The 13752-nt window shown below is 37.7% G+C and overlaps 1 protein-coding gene across 1 annotated transcript in view; it reads left to right on the forward strand.

The window, feature by feature from the left end:
* The window catches only part of LOC116522425 (titin-like), a 309289-nt gene that overhangs the window by 219949 nt on the left and 75588 nt on the right, over nt 1-13752 (forward strand). Inside the window, 21 exon segments of the mRNA XM_032237329.1 lie at nt 398-594; nt 700-1005; nt 1100-1378; nt 2004-2303; nt 2406-2708; nt 3381-3755; nt 3849-4151; nt 4719-5018; nt 5113-5409; nt 5507-5791; nt 5873-6166; nt 7810-8109; nt 8616-8924; nt 9024-9214; nt 9633-10062; nt 10824-11132; nt 11469-11617; nt 11706-11735; nt 11887-12016; nt 12109-12408; nt 12503-12820. Of these exon segments, the coding sequence (XP_032093220.1) occupies nt 398-594; nt 700-1005; nt 1100-1378; nt 2004-2303; nt 2406-2708; nt 3381-3755; nt 3849-4151; nt 4719-5018; nt 5113-5409; nt 5507-5791; nt 5873-6166; nt 7810-8109; nt 8616-8924; nt 9024-9214; nt 9633-10062; nt 10824-11132; nt 11469-11617; nt 11706-11735; nt 11887-12016; nt 12109-12408; nt 12503-12820 (5705 nt within the window).

A 13752-nucleotide genomic window follows, 5' to 3' on the forward strand; every position in this document is an offset into this window, starting at 1 on the left:
GAGAAACTTCCTAACAGTGAGGACAATTAACCAGTGGAACAATTTGCTGTCAGAAGTTGTGGGTGCTTCATCACTGGTGGTTTTTAAGAAGAGACTGGACAGTCACTTATCTGAAATGATATAGGATCTCCTGCTTGGGCCGTGGGCTGGATAAGAGGACCTCCATACTCTCTTCCAGCTCTATTCTGATTCTGAAATTATACATCCGGAAAGAACACAGCAGGAAACTGATCTCATCCTTTAAATGGGTCTGAGGTTTATTATTTGCATGGAATAGTATATGCATTATACCAGGGATGCAACATATAATCAATGTAGATAAACATCAATTTTGTTTTTAATTCAAGGTCTCAAATTGATTTCATTGCACAATTCCATATTATTCCCCTTGATACAGATACGTTATTGAAAAGAAAGAGAAGCTTGGCACACGCTGGGTGAAAGCTGGCAAGACGGCTGGACCTGACTGCAATTTCAGGGTAACTGATGTCATTGAGGGCACAGAGGTGCAGTTCCAAGTTCGTGCTGAAAATGAGGCTGGCTGTGGTCATCCCAGTGAACCAACGGACATCCTGGCTATTGAAGATCCCACAAGTAAATTAGGATAAAAATCATAATGTAGAAAAGATTAAGTTAAGTCAAACAGTTTTATGTTTAGTAAATGTGTTATGAATAATATGTCTCCTTCCATTCGTCCAGGTCCTCCTTCACCACCTCTGGATTTGCATGTTACGGATGCAGGCAGAAAACACATTTCCATTGCTTGGAAACCACCGGAGAAAAATGGGGGAAGTCCTATCATTGGATACAATATTGAACTCTGTGAAGCAGGAACTGAAAAATGGATGAGAATAAATTCTCGACCGATCAAAGACTTGAAATACAAAGCCGAAGAAGGCATTGTACCTGACAAAGAATATGTTCTCAGAGTCAGAGCTGTCAATGCTATTGGACCTAGTGAGCCTTCAGATATTTCAGAAAACGTTGTGGCCAAAGATCCAGATTGTAAGTATATTTATTTCCAAAGCAATCAGAAAACCTACAGCCACAACAAAACTGCTCTATAACACCGAGATTATTCTTCTCTATTTTTAAATAGGTAATCCAACCGTTGATATAAAAACTACGGATATTATTGTGGTTGAAGGTCAAAAGTTAAGTATTCCCGTACCCTTCAGAGCTGTTCCTTCCCCAACCATTTCATGGCATAAAAGTGGGAAGGAGCTTAAAGCAGGTGACAGAACCACAATGAAGAGCGACTACACCTCTGCCTTGCTGGAAATCACAAATGCTGTCCATGCAGATGCCGGTGTTTACACCATTACCTTGGAGAATAAATTGGGTTCAACTACTGGCACAGTTAATGTCAAAGTAATAGGTAAATGTTTTTTTCCCTTTCCGTTAACAGACATTTACATTTAGTTCATAATGCTGAGCCAATACAAGGAGCAATGTTTTAAGAGTAGGGTAGGGTAGAGTAGGACAGGACAGGACAGGACAGAGGAGGAGGAGGAGGAGGAGGAGGAGGAGGAGGAGGAGGAGGAGGAGGAGGAGGAGGAGGAGGTGGTAGTGGTGGTGGTAATCTTTATTGGCCAAGTGTGATTGGACACACAAGGAATTTGTCTCTGGTGCATAAGCTCTCAGGGTTCATACAAACAACAAAGTGATAGGTCATAAATCATAAATAATAGTTACAATAATTAATCATAAGATACAAGCAACAAGTGGAAAAACATAAGATACCAATAGGAGAAGATAGCACGAAAGATGAGAAGATGAGAAAGATGAGAAGTCGAGAAAGAAGGAACTTATAAGCCAATTTTAATGTAATGGATATAATAGAAATGATGGAGGTCAAATAAAAGGCCTAGTTGTCTTTTATTCTAAGGAACTGTCATTGGTAGGCTGATGATTTTTCACAAGTATGGGTATTCTTCATATTCTTTGAATTTTTGTTCCATACTTTTCAAACTTAATACCACATGTGCCTTTTTTTCTTCTAGGTCTGCCTGGACCATGCAAATATATTAAGGCAAGTGACGTGACGAAAAGCTCATGCAAAGTTACCTGGGAACCGCCAGAATTTGATGGAAATACTCCCATATTGCACTATGTGTTGGAAAGAAGAGAAGCTGGGAGGAGAACATACATACCAGTGATGTCTGGTGAAAACAAATTGGCATGGAATGTAAAGGATCTTATTCCAAATGCTGAATACTATTTCCGTGTTAAAGCTGTCAATAAAATTGGAGGAGGTGAATACCTCGAATTGAGAAATCCAGTGATTGCGGAAGATCCAAAGCGTAAGTCTATGTATTAATGAATAAATGCTTAGAATGAAAATGTAAGTGTTTTTCCCCCATACCTTCTGCTTATTTATTTAATTTTACATTTTCGATACACAGAACGACCAGATCCACCTCTTGATCTTGAGACTCATAATCCGACATCAAAGTCAGTAACACTGACATGGAAGCCACCGTTGTACGATGGAGGAACAAAAATCATGGGTTATGTTTTGGAAAAACTGGTAAAAGGCGGTGATAAATGGGAGAGATGCAATGATTATTTGGTGCCTCTTTTGACTTACACTGTAAAAGATCTTGAAGAAGGCAAAGAATATCAATTCCGAGCCCGTGCTGAGAATGCTGCAGGAGTCAGTGAACCGTCTAATATTACTCCTTTAATCAAAGCAGTGGATCCTATTGGTACGTTCTACACATTTTTTTTTGTCTTCTTATTCATTGTTAATACATAAAAATATGTTATGCTATACAGGTAGGCTTTGACTTACGTCTACAATTGAGCTCCAAATTGCAACTCTGTGAATGTGCACACTGGGAACAGGCTCCAGCTGTTCATCTGCCTCACTAATGTCTGACTCTAAAGGCAGCTGATAACTGGCATACGGCTCTAGCCCCATCTCTGCCTCCAACACAGAGCTCTCATCAGAGCCTTCCCCAGACTCCAGGACTAGCCCATGTTCCTCCCCAACCTCCTCATTGTCCGAATCTGCTGCCAGCTCCACTGGCGGGCCACAACACATTTTAAATGAATTACTGCAGTTGTTAAATTAGTAACATGGTTGTTAAGTGAATCTTCCCCATTGATTTTGCTTGTCAGAAGGTTACGGAAGGCGGCCCCAGGACATTGTAACCGTCACAAATATGAGTCGGTTGCCATGCATCCAAATGTTGAATCATGTGACTATGGGGATGCTGCAATGGTTGTAAGGGTGAAAAAACTCACACTTTTAATAAGTCACTTTTTTAGTGCTGCTGTAACTTCAAACAGTCACTAAATGAACTGTTGTAAGTCAAGGACTACCTATAATTGTCACTCATAAATTAATGTTGGATATTTTTTTATTATTATTACAGAGGCTCCAAAGGTCTCCCTTAGTGCTAATTTACAGGCCGGCCTTGAAGTGAAGCAAGGTGCTGATATTCCACTAGATGCACGGATTTCAGGTTCTCCTTACCCAGAAATTGCTTGGTTATGGAATGATGAAGTTATCAGACCCGAAGAAATTAAGAAGAGAGTCGTCAAGGTTTCCAGGAAGAAGAAAGGTGAAGCTGAAGAAGACGAGCCTTTCCATTTATCCATAAGTGAGCGGCTAAGCATTGACAACAGTAAAAAAGGAGAATCTTCCCTGGTTGTTCGAGACTCACTCAGAGCAGACCATGGCACATTCACTATCCGAGTTGAAAATGACCATGGCGTAGCTAAAGCTTCATGTGAAGTCAATGTTTTAGGTACGTCCCTGTACATAATTGATTTCACTTCTTGTTCAAAAGACATGTTATGATACATGCAAGAGTTCATCATTATTTCTGCTTTAAAAATAGATGTTCCTGGACCTCCGGTCAACTTTATTTTTGAAGAAGTGAGAAAAAATTCCATCACTTGCAAATGGGAGCCCCCTCTTGATGACGGTGGTAGCGAAATCATGAATTATGTCTTGGAAAAGAAAGACAGCGCCAAAGCTGAAACTGGCTGGGTTACAGTCACCTCCACACTTAGGCACTGCAAGTATAATGTGCTTAAATTGATTGAAGGAAAAGAATACGTCTTCCGTGTGAAAGCGGAGAACAGAGTAGGGCCTGGACCGCCTGCTGTTTCAAAACCTGTGGTAGCTAAAGATCCATTCGGTAAGCCTTAACCCTTATAAGAAACAATTCATCATTCCCCTCCAAGACAATGCATGTGGCCACATCTGTTAGATGTTAATATTAAAACTTTGGTTCAGAGGTCGGCTTCCTCTTCAGTTTTGTGTATTGTTGTGGAAGTCTCATTTTTTTTTATGCCTGACTGGGGTCTACAAAAGAAGTGTTTAGTGAAATTATGTTTCGTTAATCAGAGATGAGCTTTTTGACCATCAATATATGAACAGATTAATAGGATATCATAAGCCATTTTCTCTTAAATGAGAACCACCCCATATTAGTGGAGAATTGAGAGATTTATTTCAAAATAAATAGTGTGGAAATCATGGACACTTTTATTTCATGGTAACCACTGGTAAAACTCTACTGCGTTTAGCAAATGACATTCCGAATAAAAGATCACCAGGCTGAGCCTTTGATGAATTTCTGTAGGACTGTATTGAGCATCTTATAAATAATGTAAATACTCCATCTGTCAATTAAAAAATCTCGCATGAAATTTCAAATATGTATGTTCTGGCATTAAAAATCCGCTTATTTCCTTGTGTATAGGTCCTCCTGATGCACCTGATAAACCTTTAGTAGAGGAACCTAGCAGCAGTAGTATGTTGGTTAAATGGAATGAGCCTAAAGACAACGGAAGCCCCATTCTGGGATACTGGATTGAAAAACGTGAAATCAATGGCACCCATTGGGCTCGGGTGAATAAAGATCGTGTAAATGCTCTGGAAACAAGAGTTGAAGGATTGTTGGAAGGATTAACGTACATTTTCAGAGTTTGTGCTGAAAATGCAGCTGGTCCTGGCAAATTTAGCCCCCCATCAGATCCTAAGATTGCACAAGATCCAATATGTAAGTTCCTTAATAAATACAGTTATCACTAGTTAAAGTAAGGTAGCTTTAAATTACTAGCTGCTAATTTGATTTATGTATTTATTTTCTTTAGTACCACCTGGCCCACCTGTTCCAAGAATCCTTGACACAAGTTCAACATCTATTGATCTAGCATGGGATGCTCCACTATACAATGGAGGTGGAGACATCACTGGTTACCATGTTTATAAGCTATTTCTGGGTACAAATGAATGGTCCCGTTGCACAGAGAAACCTGTGAAGGTTCTAAGCTACCTAGTTAAAGGAATCAGAGAAGGTGCTGATTACAAACTTCGTGTGACTGCTCTTAATATTGCTGGGGAAGGGCCTCCTGGAGAAACAGAGCCCGTAACTGTTGCAGAACCGAACGGTATTGTCTTTATTTACTTTGAAATACATCCTTGTGTGAAAATAATTACTGTCATTAGGAAATACTCAATGCTCTTTTCTTTTTTTTCTGACTATAGAACCTCCCACTGTGGAACTAGATGTTTCTGTCAAACAAGGTGTTCAGATACTGGCAGGTCAAACCCTTAGACTGCCAGCTACTGTTACTGGGCGTCCTCATCCTACAATTGTGTGGACTTTAGAGGATGGGAAAATTGACATGGACCGAGTGGTGATTGAGAACGTTGGCACTTCATCAGTATTAAGTATCAAAAATGCACTCAGGAAAGACCACGGAAGATATGTGATTACTGCGACTAATGAGAGTGGCTCCAAATCAGCTGCAACCAGAGTAGAAATATTTGGTAAGAAATGCTGGATTTTATGAAATGATTTGAGGAAGTGTTTGTGGCTTTGTTATTATATTTTGTATCTTCTTCTTTCAGACGTTCCTGGGCCAGTAACTGATCTGCATCCTGTGGTGGTGAACAGAAAAATGTGTCTCCTTAACTGGGATGATCCCAAAGACGATGGAGGAAGTGAGATTATAGGCTTCATCGTAGAGAGGAAAGATGCCAAAATGCATACTTGGAGACTTGCTGTGGATACCGACAGATCAAAATGTGACATTACTGGTCTTGTAGAAGGGCAAGAATATAAATTCCGGGTATCTGCCAAGAACAAGTTTGGCTGTGGTCCACCAGTTGAACTTGGACCACTACTTGCTGTTGATCCCAAAGGTATTTTGTTGTTGTTGTTGTTAATATGACCCATGAGGGTGTTTGGGGGGATACTTTGACTCTTAATTTCAACAGTGAAATATTTATATCCATTTATAATATCAAGATTTTTCCTGTTGAAAAAAGTCACCGGACTATTTTTTTTCCCACAGTTATAGCTACGGCATAGGCATTTCTTGGAAGGATACCATAGTCCTGTCAAAAGAGCTGTTTCAGCATTACTAATACCTACAATCTAATGATACATGTATATTGGTTGCTTTTGGGCGAGACAGAATATTTTCCTAGTGATTTAAATGGTCCAGGAAGGAACTACTGCCAACATAAATAAATATAAATCTAAATAAATCCAAACAGCCTATCTATCTTTTATATGTCCTTCAGTTCATAAACATATTGCAAGCAGGATTGGGCAGAAACAGATCTCCAGGCTGTTCTCTGGGCGACTCAGAATAGATCACTCATGGTTTCCAGTTAAATAATAATCACAATATATTTTGTGTAAAAATATTGTGAGTTCATTCTAGTTCTGATAGTGAAAGCATATTTGCCTCCCAAACATCCTACCCCTGGTCTTTGTTGTATGCTTTTTGCAGTTGTCCCTGTTTGGTGGATCTTGAGGTTTTTCTTGAAATGCAAAATAAATTCAGCAAGGCTGAATTACACTTATTTCTAATTTAGATTATTTATGATTAAGAACCAAACTAAAGAAATACAATAGGTCACAAATTAATTTATCCTAATAGCCTGGGGAATAAATTTGGAACTCACATAAAATATAGGTAAAATATCTATTGGAATATCAAATTGCTTGAGACCAAGAGGAAACTAGAAATATCAATATTTTCAAATTCAAATTATCATGAAAATAGACAGAAATGTTAATTATGTTCCTTGTAGATACAGGATACACTTTTATACTCTTTCCAAGATTTGGTGAATGCACAATGACCTATCCTTAATCATAACATTGTAATTGTAATATAAAACCTGTCCCTTAGCTGATTCTGTCAATGCCTCCTTTTATCAAAGTGTGTTTTTGAGTTATAACTGAGTCGTGGGGCAGATAAATCTTCAAAAGTACATTAACATGGGCAGAATAATATATGTGTCTAATTCTCTGAAAATAGGAATATAATACCAAATGAATTCATTAGTTAAATTTTTCATGCCTTCATTGTAAGTCATACTACTACATAATCATAGATGTGATTTAAAAAACTTTCTTCCAGTGCAAGTTCAGTCAATCAGAAGTGAGTTGGAAGGGACCCTTCAAGGTCTTCTAGTCCAACCTGCTGCTCAAGCAGGAGGCCCAATACCATTTCAGACAAGTGACTGTCCAGTCTCTTTTTAAAAACTCCAGTGATAAAGCACCCATAACTTTTGATGGCAAGCTGTTCCACTGGTTAATTATTCTCACTATTAGAAGTTTCTCCTTAATTCCACGTTGCTTCTCTCCTTGATTGTTTGTCCACTGTTTCTTGTCATAAGGCTTTATAAAGAACTACTAATACGTCGCGTGATTTTGATTATATGCCTTTATACAACCAAGGGTTGTATTAGCTTTTTTGGCAGCTGCTCCACACTGCTGACTCATGTTTAAGATTGTGAATTAAACCTATCACTATAACTTCTCACAATAGGCCCTCCAACTGCCCCTGAGAGATTCATGTATACCGAGAGAACAAAATCATCAATAACCCTTGACTGGAAGCCCCCTCGTAATGATGGCGGCAGCCCTATCATTGGCTATCTTGTGGACAAGAGAAGACATGACTCAACTGAATTTGAAAGAGTCAACAAAACACCTTGCCGAGCGACCTCTCTTCTTGTGGATAATCTTGCCGATCTGCATATGTATGAATTCCGAGTCAAGGCAGTCAATGAAATTGGAGAAAGTGAACCTTCACTGCCTCTCAATGTTGTCATACAAGATGATGAAGGTGAAGTGCTTTAATAATTATACCTCAACTTTAATTGGGATAATAATAACATGAACAGGGGTTCTGTTATTAATTATTAATCTTTAATCTATATATTAAAAATGGCGCTGTGTGTGTGTATAAAACTCCAGAGCATAACTCTGGAATACCTCGAGCAACGTCAACCAAAGTTGGTACACAGATAACTTACTCTCTAGAAACAAATACTGTGGGGGTAAAATACCCCTAACACCCCTTAGAGTGTGTATTCTGTTAAGATACAGCCTGTTGTGCCTTAAAATGGCTTTTACCGTGCTGATGTAAAATGGCTTCTACTGTACAGCACAGTGGAGTTGCCATGGTAACTCCACAGTAGCCCACCCACAAGGGGGCTCTCTCTGGTAAGAGGGGAAATCCAATATTAGAAATCAGGATTAGGATAAATAAATACCTGAGCAACGCCAGGTTATCAGCTAGTATATTTTAAAGAACTGCATTGTTATTGATTGTGGGGATTTCCTTTTCAGAACCTCCAACAGTGACATTGCGCCTGACTGTTAGGGGAGATACTATCAAAGTCATGGCAGGGCAACCAGTGAACGTGCCTGCTGATGTGACGGGTCTTCCAATGCCAAAGATTGAATGGTCCAAAAATGAGGTTCCCATTGAGAAAACATCTGATGCCCTTAAGATCACCAAAAAGGAACTATCTAGAACAGAGGCCAAAACTGAACTCAGTATGCCTAAAGTAGTTAGAAATGATAAAGGCACTTACACAGTTACAGCTTCCAATCGTTTGGGCTCTGCATTCCGCAACGTTCACCTTGAAGTATTTGGTAAGTATCTGATGAGCTGCTTTCAGCTCATCTGAAAGATATTAACAATGTCTCTCCTTTGTTCTGATATAATATGGTGTTGAAATTGGCTTCATCTAGATCGTCCTTCTCCACCAAGAAACCTCGCCGTTTCTGAAATTAAGGCTGAATCTTGTTATTTAACCTGGGATGCTCCACTTGATAATGGTGGCAGTGAAATTACCCACTACATTATTGAGAAGCGAGATGCAAGCAAGAAGAAAGTAGATTGGGAGGAAGTATCCAGCACTGTGGTAGACAGACGATTTGGGGTAAATTTGATTTTGAAGAAAAATGCATGGTTTTAAGATACTGAGTGCAAATAAAGACAAGCATTAAAAGAACTTTTTATTGTATTTTGATTAAATTCAGGGCTAAGAGATCTTTTAATGCAACATCAGCTTGGAATAAGCTACTATATGTTAGAACTGCTACTTATAAATAATATGTAGTGCTTGATTTTATCATTACAAAATACTTTCAAATTATTGATGTAAAACATATCCAAACTATTTTTCAGACTGATTTTTTAAAATTATTCTGAATATTATTAAACAAAAGTACCTGGCATGACCAATTCTTGTCTAACGACTTTTAATATGCTGTCTTGAAATTTGTGGAAATAACATAAATGTTTTATTTTCCAATTAATGACACATGCTATTTTGTGCTTTTTGTTACATTTTTCAGGTCTACAAACTGATAACCGATGGTCAATATCAGTTTAGAGTTAGGGCTGTAAACCGGTATGGAACAAGTGATGAATGTCTTTCAGAGAAAGTGGTCATCAAGGATCCTTATGGACTCCCTGGGCCACCTGGAAAACCAAAAGTCATAGATCATACTAGATCATCCATGCTTGTAACATGGACACCTCCTTTGGATAATGGTGGAGCACCGATTACCGGCTATTGGCTAGAGAAGAAAGAAGAAGGAGGTGTCTATTGGTCTCGTGTCAACAGAGCACCTGTAACAAAACCATCAGTGAAAGGATTGGAATTCAATGTCTTGCGTTTGATTGAAGGAGTAAAATATCAGTTCAGGGCGATGGCTATTAACATTGCTGGAATTGGTCCCCCCAGTGAACCATCAGATCTTTTTGAAGCTGCAGATCCAATCTGTGAGTATACAGTATAGAGAGTATTAAGTGTTACATGATTTCAAAAGACATCGTCTGACATTCAGTTTCATTCACCCTGTACCTGTCTAATAGCGATCCTAAGATTTTAGCATATGAAGTATGAGGGGGTAATATATTGTGAGTTTCCTCTCATTGTCATAAGAACATATCTTCATAATTTATAGCAAGTCACCTTAATTGCTTGTTTTATTAGAAAAATGCAGGTAGTCCTCGATTTACAACAACAGTTTGTTTAGTGACTGTTCAAAATTACAACAGCACTGAAAAAAGTAACTTATGACCGTTTTTCACACTTACAACCATTGCAGCATCCCCATGGTCACGTAATCAAAATTCAGAAACTTGTCAATGTCTCATATTTATGATGGTTGCAGTGTCCCGGGATCATATGATTCCTCTTTTGTGACCTTCTGACAAGCACAGTCAATGGGGGAAGTCAGATTCACTTAACGGCCATGTGACCCACTTAACAAATGCAATGATACACTTAACAAATGTGGCAAGAAAAGTTATAAAATGGGGCAAACTCACTTAACAAATGTTTCACTTAGCAACATAAAATTTGGGCTCTATTGTGATCGTAACTCAAGGACTACCCATATATAGCTTACATTCTTAACATTTGAAGTTGAGGGAGGGTTTTTTTTACCTCAGCCAAGTAAAATACATATGATTTTTTTTCTCCCTTAAAACAATGAAGACATAATTCTCATTCAGAACATTTTACATTTACCCAATAGTTCCTCCTGGTGCACCATCCTGCCCAGATGTCAAAGATAGAACTAAGTCAACCATATCCCTTGCGTGGAAACCTCCACAAAAAGATGGCGGCAGTCCTATTAAAGGTTATATTGTTGAAATGCAAGAAGAAGGTACTTCGGATTGGAAGAGTGTAAATGAGCCAGACAAGCTGTTCCCAACCTGTGAATGTACTGTTCCCAACCTGAAAGAGCTAAGAAAGTACAGATTTAGAGTAAAAGCTGTCAATGCTGCAGGAGAATCAGAGCCAAGTCTTGCTACCTCAGAAATACCATGCAAAGAAATTCTAGGTAAGCATTCTGGAATATTTTGTGTTACAACGTGAAATAAAGTCAAAGAGTATGAAAGATCGAATAATGTGTGAATGGAGATTCCAGAATAGCTGTCCAACATACTATTGTGAATTAAGGAGAGGTGAATGGTGTCTAGAATTTCTGTGATTCCTTCTCCAAAGAGGTCTATCTACTATTAATGTTCCAAGGTATTATATTTTATATTTTTCCAAGCAGCCCTAAAACATTAAAATGGGAGGCTAGCTCTTTTATACATGTATATTTTCCGTGATAAAAATGCATAACTTGGATGATTATAAATAGATTTTCAATTGTGTGATTTATATCTTGTAGAAGAGCCAGAAATATTTATTGATGTGAAAGCACAAGATTTGCTTTCTTGTCGTACTGGCTCGACAATCAAAATCCCAGCAATTATTAAAGGACGCCCAGTTCCCAAAGTAACTTGGGAATTTGAAGGAGATGCAAAGAAGGCAGCAAAGGTCAGAAAGAAAGAAAATAACACTTTCTAAATTTTAACTACATTTATTTAAATATCTTTAGATTTACTGTTTTCTCTTTTATTTAAAGGATGGACATAATATACCCGAAGATGCTACGGTAAGAAATAATGTTATATTTGAATTCACTACTTTTAATTTTTATTTCAATTTAAATAAATTTATATATCATTATATTCACTATTATAAGAGTTAACTGCTTTATTTTTTTTTAAATAATCTGTGAGTTCATTTTGATTTTGTCTACATAGGTGGAATCAACTGATACCACTTCAGTAATTACTATTCCTGAGTGTAACAGAGGTCATTCTGGAAAATATAGCATTACAGCCAAAAATAAAGCAGGACAGAAAACTGTAAATGTGAGGGTGAATGTTCTTGGTAAGTTTATTGAATCTTCATTTTGCACTGATTCTCCAGTACTGTGGATTAAAATAAAGTTTAATAATTACCTGGTGTTTTCTCGTTGATAGATGTTCCTGGGCCACCTAAAGACCTGAAAGTAAGTGATATAACAAGGTGCAACTGTAAACTTTCATGGAAAATGCCAGACAATGATGGTGGAGACAGAATCAGAAATTATATTATAGAGAAGAGAACTGTTGAAGGGAAAGCCTGGACCAAAGTGAATGCAAACTGTGCCGGAACATCATTAGTTATACCTGATCTCATAGCTGGACAACAATATTTCTTCCGTGTACGTGCAGAAAACCGCTTTGGTGTTGGCCCACCAGCAGATACAATTCAGAGAACCACAGCAAGAGATCCCATCCGTGAGTTAAATAAAAGCAAAAAACTTGCTTTTATTAGCATAATGTAATGTTTACCAGTGCTTACTCTGTTCTACTTGTTTCTTTTTTTTTTAAGAACCTCCTGATCCGCCGATCAAACTTAAGATTGGTGTTGTCACTAAGAACTCTGCCAGCTTGACTTGGAAACCTCCAAAGAACGATGGTGGTGCTCCTGTGACACATTACAATATTGAGTGCCTTCGTTGGGATCGGACAGGTCAAGGCAAGGAAGCCTGGCGCCAATGCAATAAACGTGATGTGGAAGAAACAAAGTTTACAGTTGAGGACCTTAATGAAGGTGATGAATATGAATTCAGAGTGAAAGCAGTAAACGAAGCAGGTCCTAGCAGACCATCAGCTACAGTTGGACCTATTGTTATCAAAGATCAGACATGTAAGTATCATCACCATTGTTTATTTCAGCCATTGATCAATAAAATTTATAGCAATAGCACTTAGACTTATATACCATTTCACAGTACTTTATAGCCCTCTCTACGCGGTTTACAAAGTTAGCGTATTACCCCCCAACAATCTGAGTTCTTATTTTACAAGCTCGGAAGGATGAAAGACTGATTCAACCTGAGTTGGTGGGAATCAAACTGCTGGCAGGTGGTAGAATTAGCCTACAATACTGTATTCTAACCACTGCACCACCATGGCTCTACTCAAAGCTAAAATTAAAGCTATCCCATTGTGCCAGTGGGTTAATCTACTTATTGCAAAAATAACCAAAATCTGAGGTGCTAGCACAAATATAAAGATATACTACCAATACTATTAAATTTAGAAATATAATTAGGATTACAAAATCAACTATGAATGCAGTGCTATATAAATCTATGTAATTTGTATGCTGTTATATAAAGTATATAGAACACTAAAAATGACTAAGTACTCATAGTATGAATGTCAAAAACACAAAAATTTAAAGATATTTCAAAACTTAATATTAATGAAGTGAACTATGATACAAAAAAATTACATAGCATATAAAAAGAAATGGCAGTGAATCTAAAGAAAATACTCTCTCCCCCCATCCCAAAAAATACTATAAAATACTCTCTCCCCCCATCCCAAAAAATAAAAACCAACTATGGGCATTGTTTCAATTGTTCTAATGGCTCCAATGACAAAAATGTAACAAATGATTAATGGGTGTAACAAAATGTATATAAGAAAATTAACTGGGTTCGCGACTGTTACTATTATATTTGGCTACTTGTTAGAAAATAAAGTATTGAGAAACAATCAGAAGTTTTTTGCTTCAAAATTCAAGTAAAAATACTTTTACCTCCATGTCCTTTGTATTGATAGAATATTTTT

This window comes from Thamnophis elegans, chromosome 1, assembly GCF_009769535.1.
Source record: "Thamnophis elegans isolate rThaEle1 chromosome 1, rThaEle1.pri, whole genome shotgun sequence".
Classification (NCBI taxonomy): domain Eukaryota; kingdom Metazoa; phylum Chordata; class Lepidosauria; order Squamata; family Colubridae; genus Thamnophis; species Thamnophis elegans.